Consider the following 17,572-nt stretch of genomic DNA (forward strand, 5'->3'; position numbering starts at 1 on the left):
ACACATTTTCATTTATGTAATTTTATATCATGCAAATCAAAGTGTGTAAGCATTTAACTTATTAAATATTCTTCAAAACCTTGAATATTAAATTTCTATCTAATATATTTCAGTAAATATTTGTTGAGCATCTACTCTGGGCCGTGACCTATGCCAGGCAGTAGGGACAGAACATGAACAGGAGCAAGTCCCTACCATGATGGAGTACCCATCAATGGATGTGCCATAATTAGCCTTCCCCCTAAAATCTGTTTCCCTAATACCAAGAATACAAGAGATCATTCACCCTTTATTCATCGCACAAATATGTGACTGTTACAATGTACCAAAGTGCTAAGTACAGTTGATTGTCATTATTCACAGCAGTCATGTTCTACAAAGCCACCTAGAACACTAAATTAGTGAATACTTAACCATTGGTCCTAGAGGAGATAGAGTTAGGTTCCTACAGGCCTCTGGTCACAACAATGCGGTCACTCCATCAATATATAATCTTGTGTTTATATAATCTCATGTGTTTCTGTTTAAAGACACTTCATTTAATATGTTATCAACATGGAACTCACACCCAACAGCACTACAACTCGTGGCCAAACAAAACTTATCTAACCACACGTACTTCCTGCAGAGGTGCATCACCGCTTTCTTGTGCTTAGGAACATGTAAGACAGCAGTTTAGCACTGCACTTGGGAGCCATTTTAAATAGTAAGTCACCAAGAAAAATCACAAAAATGTGAAAAATTTTTAATGTGGCATTAAACAGACCATGAAAGGAACACTTATTTACAATATGGGAGCTCAAAATGAAGGCATCAACCTTGCTCAACCTCAGCTAAGAACATGCTAGTCAAAGTCAATCAAATTTTTTCCAACTTGGTGCTTGTCTGCAAACAACCAGAAAAGCCCCTGAGTATTGATTTGGGGGTTACGAATAACATACAGGGAGCAGGTAAATACACAAATATGAAATCGGTGAATAATGAGGATCAACTGTACTTAGGTACACAGCAATAAGTGAAAGAGACTTAAATAAATCTGAACATATCTAAAGCCAAATTCATAGAAGTAGAGCCATTAAACTGAATGAGTGTTAAGAACAATATCAGGGCCGGCCCGCCGGCGCAGTGGTTAAGTGCGCGCACTTCACTTTGGATCCAGGTTTGGATCCCGGGCATACATCACCGCACTGCTTGTCAAGCCATGCCGCGGCAGCATCCCATATAAAGCAGAGGAAAATGGGCACAGATGTTAACCCAGTGCCAATTTTCCTCAGCAAAAAGAGGAGGATTGGCAACGGATGTTCACTCAGGGCTAATCTTTCTCACCAAAAAAAAAAAAAAAAACAAAAAACAGAACAACTATCTTTGTTAAAATAGTTTTTTCCATCTTCTAACAGTTATTGAAAGTATCAAAAACATTTATAAGTATAAAGAATAAAACAATCACTTTTAATGCTATTACACACATAATCACATTGACATTTTGAGGTATTTATTTTGGTTAACTACATATATCTTTAAATTTTGATTATCATAAGCACAAAGAGCCTCTCACATCCCATTTTCCTCTTAGTAATACACTGTGAAAATTTAACCATCATTCATTCAACAAATATTTCAAAAGCCTCAATTATGTAGTGAGCTCTATGTAGTAATCAACTGTGTGAATGTACCACGATTTGATTTATTCAGTATTGTGGGATATTTTGGATTTTTTCCAATTTTTTTGCTTTTATAAACAGTGACATAGCACTGCCTCGCTCACAGATTTGCATGTATTTCTTGTTGTTTCCTAAATTACCAGAAGACAGACCACTGAATTAAAAGGTCTAAATATTTTCAGTTTCAATTCCAATTGCCAAGATACCCCCTAGAAAGCACTGTTTCATGTACCCTATCACCAATCCGAATAACTGTTAACAAACCAAAACCTTTGCTACTTGCTAAATGTAAAAAAATATACCATAAAAAAAAAAATTGACCAACTTGGTTAAATACAGGAGAGCTTAGGTGTTTTCTATATTTTATTATGCATGAGAGGCTGAACTTTTCTTCCAATTTGTATTTCTTCTTTTGAAAACTCGCACTTTTGAAAATTTGTCCTGGGTATACACATTTTAAGATTAATGATATATATTGCAAAGCTGAGAGACTAATGCACTTAAATTTGCACACCCTAATCAGCAATACACGAAGACTTCCTATTGACAAACAGAAGTCTTCGTACTGGATCTTAAGGCTTAGCAGTTAACAGCAGAAATGTTTTTAAGTAGGAAGTTAATGGAAAGATAGTAATGAAATATGCCTCCAGTAGGTTTTTTTAATGGATTTATAAATAATTTAACAACATATGTGCTAAATGTTTAATGATTTAATAATACCATCATCTTACCCTAAGATCCATTTTTCTCCATGGTTCCTTGTTAGGGTTCAGTTCATAAATGTTATTTCTTCTGACAGCCTCAATATAAGCTTCATGACCCTGTCGAAAATATATTACCTACAGAAGGGAAGTATACATTTAAAAATAAATAAAAATATAAGAGTAATATTAATTTTGTTTTATGTTCCATATTCATGCTTTTAAATTTTATTACTCTCACCTCATCACCCATTTGAGGAACAAACGGAGACCTTCGAAGTGTGGTATCAGTTATCCAAACTGGAGGATGAAATTCATATAAATGTTCCATATTTGCAAGTTCCGCTGGAGTCACCCTCCTCAAATTCTGCCAAGAGGAAGAGAAAAAGGTTTAGTAGAATAGAAAGAGGTAGCATGTTACTATTTGACTGAAAAACAAAAGAAACCTCGCCATTCACAATGACTATTTAGTGGCATATCACCTAAGGATTAGTTTTTAAACAGCATACATATTTGGTTCCTTAACGTACACAGGAACATATCACTTGTTTGCACTGTAGATCTACCTAGCACTCTCCTAGCATCTCCTGAATTTCTAATAGATTCTTCATAACACTGTACATCCTATGGAAGAGGGCTAACTTCCAACCTAAATGCTCTTCAACACACAGCCTGCCTGGCTGAGACTCCACTCTGAATTTCACCAGAGAAAACGATCACAGGGAGTCTCCTCTTCATTTGAGGTTTGAAGACCGGTGATTTTAAAATATGACCATAAGTTCTTTGATACTCTTCCTCTCGTTTTAAAAAGGGAGAGCCCAAGACTCCTCCACTTGAGTGCAGGCTCGACTTGCTTCCGACAAATAGAATAAAGCAGGTGTGACAAAGTGTGACTTCTAAGCCTGGGTTACAAAAGGCACCAGGGCTTAGCCCTTGCTTACACTTTTGGATCACTTGCTCTGGGGAAAGTCAGCTACCACGTCATGAAGACACTCAAGCAGCCCTATGGAGAGGCCCATGTGATGAGGAACTGAGGCCACCAGCCAACTGTCACATGAACAAGCTTCAAAGAAGATCATCCAGCCCCACTCAAGCCTTCAGATAACTTCAACCTCCACCAACATGATGACTACAACCTTTTGAGCCAAAAATCACCTAGCTAATCAGCTCCCAAATCCCCAATCCATCAAAACATGAAATAATACTGTTTTGGTTTTAAGCAGCTAAGTTTAGGGTGATCTGTTACACCCCAATAGATAACTAATACGACGACGGAGCATCTTTAAATAACGACAGTTACCTGCACAACACAAGCACATCCAGTATACATGTAATAAGGAACAGGGATATTACGATCAGGGGAAAAGTATGAAGAGAGAACAAGTCAAACAAAAATGAGAAACATGGCAATAACCGACAAAACAAGAAGAAAAGTGCCTTAAATTGCCTTGAAGCATATTTTTGGTGCTGAAATTGACAGAAAACAAAGATTTATGGTAGGATTCTGAACAAAATAAAGTTTTCTCTTTAAGTTTCAGATTCAGAAACATGTAAGTGCCAAGTCCAACTGAGAGCCAATTAGAGAAGTTTTCATCATAAAGTAGCTTTTCCAAAAATAAGTTTGCATTTTACATTTGATTCCTGATGACGTAACATTGTCAATTAAAAAAAAGGCTCCAATTTCCCAAAGATTTCTGATTTCTAAATATGGACAGAAACACCTCTATAAAAGTGTAGGTAGATGTTATTTTTAAAGATATACTTTTCTTACCTCTTTTTTAGGCTTTTCTTTTTTTCTCTTTCGTCTCCTTTTTGGAGGAGATAAATTCTCAGTAGACATTTCATCCTCTGAACTACTGCAAAATCGAGTAATCCGTCGACGAGACGATGTTCGTAAAGGAGGCTGCAAATTGATGCCTGCATCAGCTGTCCAATCAGAATACCTAGATGAAGAGTCACTAGAAAAGGAAAACATTTTAAGTTGTATGGAACCAGAATCTAAGCCCTAACAGCAAATTAATCATATAACCTTAGGAGAGGAGGAGAGACAAGGAAGAGGAAAGGGAAGATCACAGGAAGATTCAACTTGAACATTCTGCCCTCACTATCAATGAATACTGAAATGACTCAAGATCACGAGAGAGAGAGAGAAACCTCCAGTGACATTGGAAATGAGGAAAGGATGTAAGTCTGAGGAACTGTTTTTAAAGTATAATACAGATGAGACCTCACGGAAGACAACATCTAGAGGCAACTAATAATTCCTCTTTCAAAAAATGAACTGCAGTTACGAAAACATCAGAGATCACGCAGAACTATAAGAGTAGGACCACCACCTCTAAGCTGCAGGAGGCTCAGGAATAGACTAGAAATTTTAAGTGGAATGACAAACCATCAGTGAACACACTGAGAAGCCCAAGAAGAGCATAGTCACACCAAACAGAAAGCTACAACTGGTCAGAGCTTCTTGCCAAGAGGGGGACTCTCCCTGACATGACAGAAGATCCAAGAGAGGGACTAGTCCTAGCCCACTCTGGAGCAAAAGCAGAGTCAAACAGAAAACCAGATATAGAAAACCAGCCCCTGGCCCACTACTAGCTTCAGCAAGTAGTTGGCCATTGATGGCCAACCACATACCTCTCAGGCTCGATAAAACACACACAACACACACAAACACGCACATTTCCAAAAGCTGTTTATTATAAAAAAAGATGTTCAAAAAAATTTAAGAGCATCTGCTTTGTATAATAAAATTCAAAAAAAGTTGAATTAAAAGACAATGAATATAGACATAGAAAGGAGAATGGTGGTTGCCAGGGGTGGGAGGGCTGAAGTGGAGAATTGCTGTTTAATGGGTATACAGTTTCACTTTTGCAAGATGAAAAGAGTTCTGGAGACTGGTTACACAACACTCTGAATGTACTTAACACTACTGAAGTGTACAGTTAAAAATGGTTAAAATGGTAAATTTCATGAAATGTATATTTTATCACAATTGAAACTAAATTAAAAAATAACAAGAATAGGCGTGCATTCTAAAACTCACTCCAGCTCCTAATCATATTGGAATAAAAGAAGACAGAAAAGGAAGCAGGGAGTATAATACCATGGTCAGGACCAACATAGCATCAACAGAAACAGAGAGAAAGGAGAATTTTCTGGATCTGGTGATGGATACACTGTGAAGAGAGAATGACGTCCAGGTTTCTGGCTTGAGCATCTGGCAAGACAAGCTGACATTTACCAAGATGAGAAATAGATGTTAACACCTTGGTCCCATAAAATCTGGATACCAAAACTAAACAAAACATTAACACATGCAATAACTAATAATATAACAACGGTCTTACCATACATACTTTGGATACTACTCTTTATAAATGCAGCCCAAGACTAAATAGATATTTTGAGTACACACATTTTACACTGCTGGTTGAAACGTTTATAGTCAAATAAAAATATCCAAAGTATTCATATAGAAACAGCTGCTGGGGCCGGCCCTGTGGCATAGCGGTTAAGTGCGCGAGCTCCGCGACTGGAGGCCCAGGTTCGGATCCCGGGCTCGCACCAACACACCGCTTGTCCGGCCATGCGGAGGCTGCGTCCCACATACAGCAACTAGAAGAATGTGCAACTATGACGTACAACTATCTACTGGAGCTTTGGGGAGAAAAAGGGAAAAAAAAAAAAAAAAAACAAAGCTGCTAATTCAGTTTTCTTCTCCTTTTAAATGTATTGCATCTTGAATGCCATTCAAGTATGGTTCCATCCAAGGCTGTAACTAAAATGCTTAAAAGATCAAAACAATTAAAAACAGATACCTTGAACTTTCACTGTCACTTTCACTTCTTCTATCACTTTTCCATTCTTCTTCTTCAGAAGAACAAGAACCTTCACTCTGATCACAAGAAGTCTCCTAATTTGTGAGAAGGAAAAAAATAAAATAAAAATCTTGATCTCTGAGGTTAAACAACACAAGAAAAACCACAGTCATCCTAATCATCTCAGAAGTGTGATAATTGGGTAATAAAATATAGATAAATTTAAAAATTACATAAATTTAAAAAGCAAATGTCTTTACTACATCCTTTTTCTTATCAAGGCATAAGGCAATAGAGAATGTTTGTGAGACTTAACGCTACTATTTTTTTGTGTGTGTGAGGAAGATCGGCCCTGAGCTAACAGCTGCCAATCCTCCTCTTTTCGCTGAGGAAGACTGGCCCTGGGCTAACATCCATGCCCTTCCTCCTCCACTTTACATGGGACACCGCCACAGCATGGCTTGACAAGTGGTGCATCGGTGCACGGCCGGGATCGGAACAGGAGAACTCCGGGCCGCCACAGCGGAGCCTGCGCACTTAACCACTTGCGCCACTGGGCCAGCCCCAACACTACTACTATTAATAAAGGAAATTGATACAACAGGCCAGTCTCTAAGTTAATAAAAAGTCCATGTAAATGTTCTCAGTGTTTTGGACTTAAGCCATTGTAACAGGTGTGTAGCGGTATCTTGTTTTACTTTCAATTCTCTAATGTCGTGATGTTGAGCATCTTTTCACATGCTTCTTAGGCATCTTATATCTTCTTTGATGAGGTGTCCATTAGATCTTTTGCTGATTTTTAAATTGGGTTGTATGTTTTCTTATTAAGTTTTAAAAATTTGTGGCATATTTTGAATACAAGTCCATCATCAGATATGAGCTTTACAAATATTTTCTCCCAGTCTGTGACTTGCCTTTCCATTCTCTTAACAATATCTCTCCAAGTGCAGTAGATTTTAATTTCAATGAAGTCCAACTTGTTGAGCTTTTCTTTTGTGGATCATGCTTTTGATATTGTACCTAAAAAGTCATCGCAACACCCAAGGTCACCTAATTTTATTATATGCTATCTTTTAGAAATTTTATAGTTTTGTGTTTTACATTTACATTAAGTTTACGATCTGAGTTAATTTTTGTCTGTTTAGATTTATATTTTTATTTTTTTTTTATTTTTATTTTTTGGTGAGGAAGATTGGCTCTGAGCTAACATCTGCCAATCCTCCTCTGTTTGCTGAGGAAGACTGGCCCTGGGCTAACATCCATGCCCATCTTCCTCCACTTTATGTGGGATGCCGCCACAGCATGGCTCGACAAGCGGTGCATCAGTGCGCGCCCAGGATCCAAACCAGCGAACCCCAGGCCCCCGCAGTGGAGCACGCACACCCAATCACTTGCGCCACCAGGCCGGCCCCTGGATTTATTTTTTTTGCATGTGGATGTCTAGTTGTTTCAATGCCATTTGTTGTAAAGACTATGCTTTGTCCATTGAGTTGTCTTTGTTCCTCTGTCAAAGACTAGTAGGCTATATTTGTGTTGGTCTATTTCTGGGTTACTATTCCATTCCATTGATCTATTCATCTATTCTTTCACCAATATCACACCGTCTTGAAAACTGTAGATTTATACTAAGTCTTAATGTCAAGTAGTGTCAGTCTTCCAACTGTCTTGCTCTTCAGTAGTCGATTAACTATTCTGAGTTTTTTTCCTCTCCATATAAACTCTAGAATCACTTTGTCAATATCCACAAAATTTACTTGCTGGGATTTTGATTGAGATTGCGCTGAATCTATAGAGGAAGTCAGGAAGAACAGACATCTTTCTCTTTTTGAATTGAGGTGTAACCGACAAACAACATATTAGTTTCAGAGGTACAACATAATGATTTGATATTTGTATACGCTGCAAAACGATCACCACAATAAGTCTAGTTAACATCCCTCACCATACACAGTTACAGAAGTTTTTTCTTGTGATGCAAACTTTTAAGGTTTACTCTCTTAGCAACTTTCAAATATGAAATAGAATATAATTATCTATAGTCACCATGCTGTGCATTACATCTCCATGACTTATTTATAACTGACAGTCTGTACCTTTCGACTCCCTTCACCCATTTCGCCCACCTCCCTAGAACTGACATCTTAAAGATATGGAGCAACAGAAACTCTCATTCACTGCTAACAAGAATGTGGTTTTTTACAAAGCTAAACATAGACTTACAATCACGCTCTTTGGTATTTACCCAAATGCAGTGAAAAATCATGTCCACACAAATACCTGCACATGGATGTTTATCACAGTTTTATTCATAATTGCCAAAACTTGGAAGCAACTAACATGTCCTTAGTAGGTGAACAAGAGATAAATTAGCTGTGGTAAATCTCAACAATGGAATATTATTCAGTGCCAAAAAGAAATGAGCTATCGAGCCATGAAAAAATACAGAAGAAACTTAAACTCATATTACTAGAAAGTAGCCAATCTGAAAAGGCCAAATACTATATGATCCAACTATATGACATGTTGGAAACATCAAAACTATGGGAACAGTAATAAGATTAGTGGTTGCCACTGGCAACCACTAGTAAGAGGGAGGGAGGGAGGGATGATTAAGTATAGCACAGGGGGTCTTCAGGAGCATGAAACTATTCTGTATGATACTGTTACGGCAGATACATAACATTACACATTTGTCAAAACCCATACAGCTGTACAACACAGAATGATCCCTAATACACTACAGAATTTAGCTAATGGTAATATAAAAATTGGTTCATCAGCTGTAGCACATGTATCACACTAAATCAAGATGTTACTAATAGGAGAGACTGTGTGTAGGGGTACAGGGAGTATACGGGAACTTGCTGTACTTACTGTGCAATTTTTCTGTAAACCTAAATCCGCTCTAAGACAAAGTCTTTTTTGTTTTAAGTAAGGGGAACATACAACTATCTGATTGCCACAACCCTAATATTTACAGTCTACTTTACGTTCTGGTCATGGATACTAGGCAGGTACTTTTAAATTGAGACATGACCTTTTCCTCTAACAGCCATTTACATTAGACGCATAGATAATGAAAATGCCACTGAGAACCAAAACTCGAAAGACCAAACCTCAAGTAAATACCTACCTCTGTTCACTTCATTTGAATAGGAAAAATGCAAAGTCAACATATTCTAAAAAAATGTTTCTCAAAATGTAAGCCCAATGCTGTTTCAGGAGTACAGATTCCTAGGCCTACCACACTAGACCTACTGAACAGGAATCTACTTTTTCTGCTCATATGAACTTAAAAAGAAAAAAAAAAATCACAGTAATACAAGAAACTCTTAAAAGCTACTATCTGGAAACCAGGCACTCTGTGAAATGTTTAAATGTATTATCTCAATTAACTCTCAAGACACCTTTGTAAACAGAGGCAGGGTTAACATAAAGCTAATGAAACAAGTTTCAGAGGCTTTCAATTTAAACTGCCTACCAAGGCCCTATGCCTAAAGAGTTTTGAGTTCTTTTTCTTAAGGAAGTCCCCTAAAATTATACAAGCTTTGAACCCCACAAAACTTGGACATACCCTGCCCATGAGTCTTGTTATCATATCTTAAGTCCCTACCTGCCCACTACTACCGCTTTATATATAGGGAAACCCAAGGCTAAGAAATGTAAAGTAATATGTCTGGGGTCACAGGATACTAAGTACAAGCATTGGAATTAGAAATCAGGCTAACTCTAAAGTCTGTACTTTTTCTACTATCAGTGCTTCCCAAACCAAAACAGAATGGAACCAACACACACACACACCCCGATCTCCACTCCTCTGCAAACAACATAGGAGAATGAATTCACACCACTGCAGGAGGTAAAATAAGCTACCATGATACAAATTATTATTTTTTTAAAAGATCAAGTAGATTTAACATTCTACATTGTCTACATATGTTATTTCAAAGTTCCCTATTAACTGAAAATACACCAAATTAATAGATATAAAGAGAAAAATAATAAGATTAATACCACTGATTTAAAATGAAAAAAACCACCTATAATCATTCCTGATTTTTCAAAAAGAACACTTAAGAAAATAAGCATTAGTTATTACCCTAGCATAATAAAATGTATATGGATTCTCTAGGGACCTAAAATAAAGCATCTTACTTCATGTGGAAATGGTAGATACATTTCCACCAACAATAGGAATATGGTCCATTTTCTCCACTACTATTCAATATTGTACTGGAAATATTAAACAATGCAATTAGACAAGAGAAATCAACTAGAGGTCTAAAAATTAGAAGAAAAGTAGTAAAAGTATATGCATATGTATATATATATAAATAAGCATACACCTGGAAAACCTCAGAGAATTCAATGATGAAATTAATTCAAAAATTCAGTAACAGCAAGATATGTAAAAAATTAAACCTACTGAAATCAACAGTCTTCATACACACAAACAATTACTTAGAGGACAATGGCAGAGAAAATCCCACTAACTTAGAAGCTGGGAGAAAATATTTTCTATATACATCAAAGATAAAGAACTAATATATAAAGAACTTTTAAAAACTGAGGGAGGAAAAAAGACTAAGAACACAACAAAAACAATCAAAAGACATAGACAATGCTCAAAAATGAAAAAAAGAGACTCAATATATGAAAAGATGTTCAACTTCACAAACAAGAGAAATTCAAAATAAAACCACACTGTGAAATTAACCAAAGACAAAAGGACAAATACTGTATGCTTTCCCTTACATGAGGTACCTAGAATAGGTAAATTCATAGAGAGAAAGTAGAAAAGAAGTTACCAGGGGCTGAGGAGAGAGAAAAATAGGGAGTTATTGTTTAATGAGTACCGTCATGCACCGCATGACAACGTTTCAGTCAACGACGGACCACAAATACGACAGTGGTCCCATAAGATTAATAACACACAGCCTAGGTATGTAGTAGGCTATATGCCATCTAGGTTTGCCTAAGTACACTCTATGATGTTCACACAACGACAACATCGCCTAATGATGCATTTCTTAGAATGTATCTCCGTCATTAAGCTACATGATTGTATAGTTGCTGTTTGGGAAGATGAAAAAGAGCTAGAAATGTATAGTGGTGGATGGTTACACACACTGTACATGCAGTTCACGCCACTGAACTGTACGCTTCAAAATAGTTAAAATGATAAATTTTACGTTACATATATTTTATCACATTAAAAAAATAGCCAAAACATAAAAAATAAAATTACACTAAGATATACCTCTCACCAATTAAACTGGCAAAAATTAGAAAGTATATCAAACTCTGTTGGCTAAAGGGTAGAGAAACAGGCACTCTCATACACCACAAGCAGAAATACAAGTTGGAATTCTCCTTTAGGAGTAATTTTTATCAATATCTCATAAAACTCTTACACATTTATCTTTTGACCCAAAAATCTCACTTTAAGAAATGTACCCCAAAATTCCATCGCCAACTGTACAAAAATACATACATACACAAAAGATTATTCACTGTAGCATTATTTATAACAAAAATATTGGAAACATCCTAAATGGCCACAATCAGGAGAGTCGTTAAATAAACTGTTACAATCACACAATTAAATATGATGCAACTCTTAAAAAAAAACATGAAGAAGATATTTATGAACTGATATGGAGTGATTTCAAAAGTATTTTAAGTGAAAAGAGCCAAGTGCAAAAGAGCATCTGTAATATGCTATATTTTGTGTACAAAAGAAGAAATAACAAAACAAATACGAAGCTGATTGAATGTATGGGGAAAAACATAGGAAGAATAAGCTAGTGAAATGGGTTATCTAGAGAGGATCAGTGGGAACATTTCTCATAATTACCCAAAATTATTAAGAAAAGGTTAAAACATTCTCAATACACTATAAATAAGAAGAAAATAATGTACAAAACAGTCCCATTACATAAAACAAAATCATTTAAATGAACAGTTTTGATAACAGGAGCTAACATTATTGGATATTAGGCACTGTTTTAAACACTTTACATGATAGTTAATTCTCACAACACCTCTGAGGGACACACTGTTATTAATTACTTTTATAGATATAAGCAGAGGCACAGAGAGGTTAAGCAACTTGTCAAAGTGGAAGAATTTGGATTTAAACTCAAACTCTATGCCTGATGACTATCCTATTGTTTTATAAAGCAATTAAATGAATTGTTTGTCCACATGGAACATTTCAATGCCCAAAACACTACTGAATTAGAAAAGATTAACATTCTAATATTAAATTTTAAACTGTTTACCAAAAATATTGGTTTCCTCCTCACCAAAAAATCAAAATTAAGACCAGTAACTTACATATGGTTACTGAAAGTCAAGCAAAAGGGTTAGACAAGGACTTCTTAGATATGACAGCAAAAGCACAAGCAACTAAGGGGAAGAAAAATAAACTGGGCTTCATCAAAACATGAAACTTTTTTGCTTCAAAGGAAACCACCAAAGAAGTGAAAAAGACCCACCTATGGGAGAAAATATTTGCAAGTTATATATCTGATAAAGGGCTTGAATTCAGAATGTATAAAGAACTCTTACAGCAATAAAAAAGACAACCAAATTGAAAGGTGGGCAACAGATCCGTGTAGATTTCTCCAAAGAGATACAAATGGAAAATAAGCAAATGAAAACATGTCCAACACCATTAGTCATTAGCGAAATGCAATACCACTTTACACCCACTAGGTTAGCTAAAATCAAAAGGACAGACAATAACAAGTGTTGACAAAGATGTGGGGAAACTGGAACCCTCATACATTACAGACGGGAATATAAAATAGTACAGCTGCTTTGCAAAACAGTATGGGAATTCCCCAAAATGTTAACCATAGAGTTACCATATGACCCAACGATTGACTCCTAGATACACACACAAATGAACTGAAAACTCATGTCCACACAAAAGCCCATACATCAATGTTGATAAGCAGCATTATTCATAATAGCCAAAAGTGGAAATAATGCAAATGTCTGTCAGCTGATGTGTGAATAAACAAAATGTGCTATATTCATATAATGGAATATTGGGCAATGAAAAAGAATGAAGTATTGATACATGCTACACATGGGTCAGCCCTGAAGACATTACGCTAAGTGAAAAAAACTAGTCATAAAATCATATTGTATGATTCCATTGATATGCAAATGTCTGGAATAGGCAAATCCATAAAGATAGAAAGTAAATTAGTGGTTACCAGGGGCTGGGTGAGGTAGGAATGTGGAGTGACTGCAAATGAGTACTGTGTAGGGTTTCTTTTTAGGGGTGATGAAAATATTTTGAAATTAAATAGTAGTGATGATGGCACAATTCTATTATTATACTAAAACCACTGGATTGTACATTTGTATGGTGAGTGAGTAGTATCTCAACAAAGCCGTTCAAAATTTTTGTTAAAAAATTCAAAATGTAAAATTTCACCTTAATCTCTACAGAATACTATATTTTCCCATAATTTCAAGGTAGATTCAAATTAAAGAATTAAGAAATTATTTAAGATTATTTTAAAGTTACACAACTCACATGTCTTATAGAGCTTGAAGATTCATTTCCAGAAGATAACTCAAGCCGTCCAAGATTTCTTCTACCATAATTAGGATATCTACGTCTACATGTCCTCTGCCTAGACTGGGACATCAAAATCACCGAATCAGACTGAAACATAAAGAAACATGCAGATGAAAATCAACACCTAAATAAGTACAATCTTCAACAAAATGGGCATTCTATCAAATTTCCAAAAAGATTTAAGGCAAAAAATAATAATAGTAATAGTTCAAAAAATGAAGAAAATATTCTCCAATGGATGATATTTTTGCCGTATACTATTAAAACAACATTGGTATTTTTACTTTTAAGATACTTACAAGACATGGCTAACTTAGGCACATCAGATCAGCATTTTCAAAACTAAACTGTAAGTTAATTGGTATACCATGAATAAGACAGTGGTAACAATAGTAACAATAACCTAAAAAGGATATCACTTTAAAAATATGTATCTCAGAAGTGAAAATATATATTCATAAATTATGATGCAGTAACCAACCTTAAGGAATATATCACTGTGTGTACACACAGGTATAAAAAATATCTGAAATAATCCTCAAATATTAACCCTAGTTATTTCCAGGTTTTCAATTTTTAGATGATTTTTTTCTTGTCAGTACTTTTTAGCTCTGTTTGATTTTTTAAAATATCATATTTTTACCGAAACAAATACTCTGACACATTCAATTTGAAGAATTTCCTCCAGTGATGACTGAAGTATTGCTGGAAAGAAGGTGAGCCTCTCTCTCAGGAGGAAATGGAATGAACACTGTCCTACTGCAACTGATTCAGAATCAAATTCAATTTATTACAAGGACTACATAACAATGATAGTGATTAACGAAAATTAAACACTCTAAAGACTTAATTTCTAATTGAAAGGATAATTTGAAAAATTTGCTTCTCATTATTAATTTCACATTTTATCTTATAATTCCTACATATGATAATTAATGCCTTGTGACAACTATTTCAAGAATTTTGTTTTTTAAAAGATGATCATAATTTACAACATAACTTTATTTAGCGTATCTAGCTTCGTGGAATGATAAATTGCTAGTTATTTTAAAAATACTCTTAAAACATTTTAACATAAAAAAGAAAGAAAAAATTAATCTTTAAAAATCAGCCAAATAAAGTAGGTAGACTGAAATTTTTTGAAAGGGGAGGGTGGCATGCTATTCCTCAGTCACCAGTGTCATACGTGAAATCACTCAATAAAAGCACATATTCTTTGAACTGATACACAAATCAATTTTTACATTAGTGCCATCTGTTTAATAATAATTGATGTATATTATCATTTCAACATACCACTGGCTGATTTTAAAATGAACTGTGCTTTCCTTAATCTGTCAGTACTGACTTATGTTAAAGCAAAAACTCATATTAATGAGTTTCATGTCTGATAATATATGTAAACACAAGTGGACCAAAACACCCACTAAGAGGAACAAGAAAATCTCTCAAAATATATTTTTTAAAAAAATCATTTTGAGGGCATTACATAACTAAAAAGGCTATGAAGAATTACAGGACCAAGACAGAAAAAGAAGATAAACAACAAAAAAGAACCCTAGAATTTCACTCTGGAAGAAGCAGCTGAAAGGTTTAGCAGGGAAGCAAAAAAGTGACAGACATTTTAAACTCATGAGTTAGGCTAACAAAATCCGCAGTTCAGAGCCTCCTATGTGTAGGAGAACACCCCAGGCTTTGGCTGTTAGCCCAAGGGGCAAACTACAGGTGAACAGTAATCCCAAGGAACAAAAGCCCATCCTTATTTGGATTAAGGCAATATAGCCTTGACAGTGGTCCTAGAAGCTTACCAGAAGCAAATTTAAATCTTCTCTGGGGAAGAAATACCATCCTAGGCTTCGAATCGCTAACATTTAACATTCAATGAAAAACACAGGCAACAAAAAAAATCTGACTGTAAAAAATGAGGAAAAAATCAACAGGGAATGGAAACCGATCCCCCCTGTTGAAGGGAGCAAGATGTTGAAATAATGAAATTACCAGACATGGATTTTTTAAATAACTGTGACTAATTTTCAAGAAATTAAAATAATGAGAACTTCAGCAGAAATCTGAAAAACAAACCAAACAAAAACTCTGAACTGGAAAATAACTAAAACTAAGAACACAATAGGTTTAGCAACAGATTACACACAGCTAAAGAGAAATAATAAACTGGAATGAATATAGGTCAGAAAAAAATTCAGAACAGCAGAAAACAGCCTAAGAAACAAAAGGGAATCAACAGTAAATGTCTAATATACACAGAACTGGAGTCTCAGAAGGAGGAGAGAGAAAGTAAAGGATGGAAACATCTACTAACGCAAACACTAGCCAAAAGAAAGCCAGCACAGCTATATTAATATAAAACAATTTGAAGAATAAAACATTAAGGGGTGAAAATTCATAATGTTAAAAGGTTCGATTCAGTAGGAAAAGGGGAAATTCTAAATCTGTACCCACCAACAACAGAGCTTCAAACCACATAAAGCAAAACAAGTAGAAACAGAGAAATCTACAAACATAGTGCAATGTTAACACATATCTCACTAAAGGTTAAGAGTGCAATCATTTTGAAACCACATGTGGCATTAACTACAAAAGTTGAATATACACATACACTATGATCCAACAATTTCACTCCAAGGCATACTTCTTAAAAGAAATACATACATGGATACCAAGAGATATGTACAAAAGGTTGAAAGCAGTCTAATTCCTAATAGTAAAAATATGAAAATGACCCAAATGTCCTTCAATAGGCTGATTAAATAGCAGTATGTTCATCAAGGGAATACTATACAACAATGAAAACGAATGAACTTCAACTACTCACAACAACATAGATAAACCTCACAAGGTCAAATAATCAAAGCCAGATACAAAAGATTACATACCGTACGATCCCATTTAGCTCAGTCTTTCTCAACCTTTTTACACTATTGCTACCCTACAGGAAAACTTGAGAATTTTTCCTAATTTGTTCCCCCATGAAATTTTAATACCACAGATACAGTATATAACTGTTTACGCACTATATGTATATCTGTGCTTTGTACATAAAAAGATTAAGAATAAAGGCTTAGTCTTTTTATTCAATACAGGGTTAAGAATAACTAAAATTTTTGAGATAAAAGTTAAATTGAAAATGCTGAAGCTCTTCACATTTAACTTTATTTCTTGAATAATTTTAATGTGATTTAACTACATGGATTGTAATATATCAAATTACATATCCCAATTAGAAATTTATGAATACATAACAGCAATATAATTTTTTAAAATCTTTCAAAACTTATTTTTCCAGCAAAAGTAAAGTAATTGAAAACATTAATTTCTTAAAAATTTAGTAAACTTAACTTTTAAAATTTTTTATATGAGAAAATATCCTAACTCTACCAAAGACATTCATTCAGATGGTCAACATTTTTTTATTTTCAGTACTTCACAACTCAGTTGAATCATTTTTTAATTAAGTATTAGGATATAAACTATTTTTATTTAATTCTCAAAGCCCAAGTCATATACAAAAGCACTGAGCATCAAGCTTAAACAACGAGGCAGTTGATGGCAACCAGGCATGCACAGGCCATCTCTTATAATATGACTTCAAGACTGAGTGATCAATTGACAGAAAATCTTGCAAACAACCATTTATCACCCTAGTTTTGTAGCATTAATCCTGCATACATTGCGTATCTTTCATGAACTCAGTGCTAATGCTGCTCATGTGATGTTCAAAAAAATCCAAATAGAGAAATTAAATACTAAAGAATAAGCTTTTCCTTGGGT

The 17,572-nt window shown here is 35.0% G+C and overlaps 1 protein-coding gene across 3 annotated transcripts in view; it reads right to left on the bottom strand.

Moving 5' to 3' along the window:
* The window catches only part of BRWD1 (bromodomain and WD repeat domain containing 1), a 121,860-nt gene that overhangs the window by 43,657 nt on the left and 60,631 nt on the right, over window positions 1–17,572 (bottom strand). For 2 of the 3 annotated variants that reach the window (XM_058523115.1, XM_058523113.1), the window contains exons 21-25: window positions 13,739–13,870; window positions 6,184–6,278; window positions 4,134–4,320; window positions 2,604–2,729; window positions 2,393–2,500 (exon numbers count right to left, since the gene is read on the bottom strand). In XM_058523115.1, coding sequence (XP_058379098.1) covers window positions 2,393–2,500; window positions 2,604–2,729; window positions 4,134–4,320; window positions 6,184–6,278; window positions 13,739–13,870 — 648 coding nt within the window. The remainder of the gene's footprint in view (window positions 1–2,392; window positions 2,501–2,603; window positions 2,730–4,133; window positions 4,321–6,183; window positions 6,279–13,738; window positions 13,871–17,572) is intronic. The other variant, XM_058523114.1, reaches the window with a different exon arrangement.

This window comes from Diceros bicornis, chromosome 27 (assembly GCF_020826845.1).
Source record: "Diceros bicornis minor isolate mBicDic1 chromosome 27, mDicBic1.mat.cur, whole genome shotgun sequence".
NCBI lineage: Eukaryota > Metazoa > Chordata > Mammalia > Perissodactyla > Rhinocerotidae > Diceros > Diceros bicornis.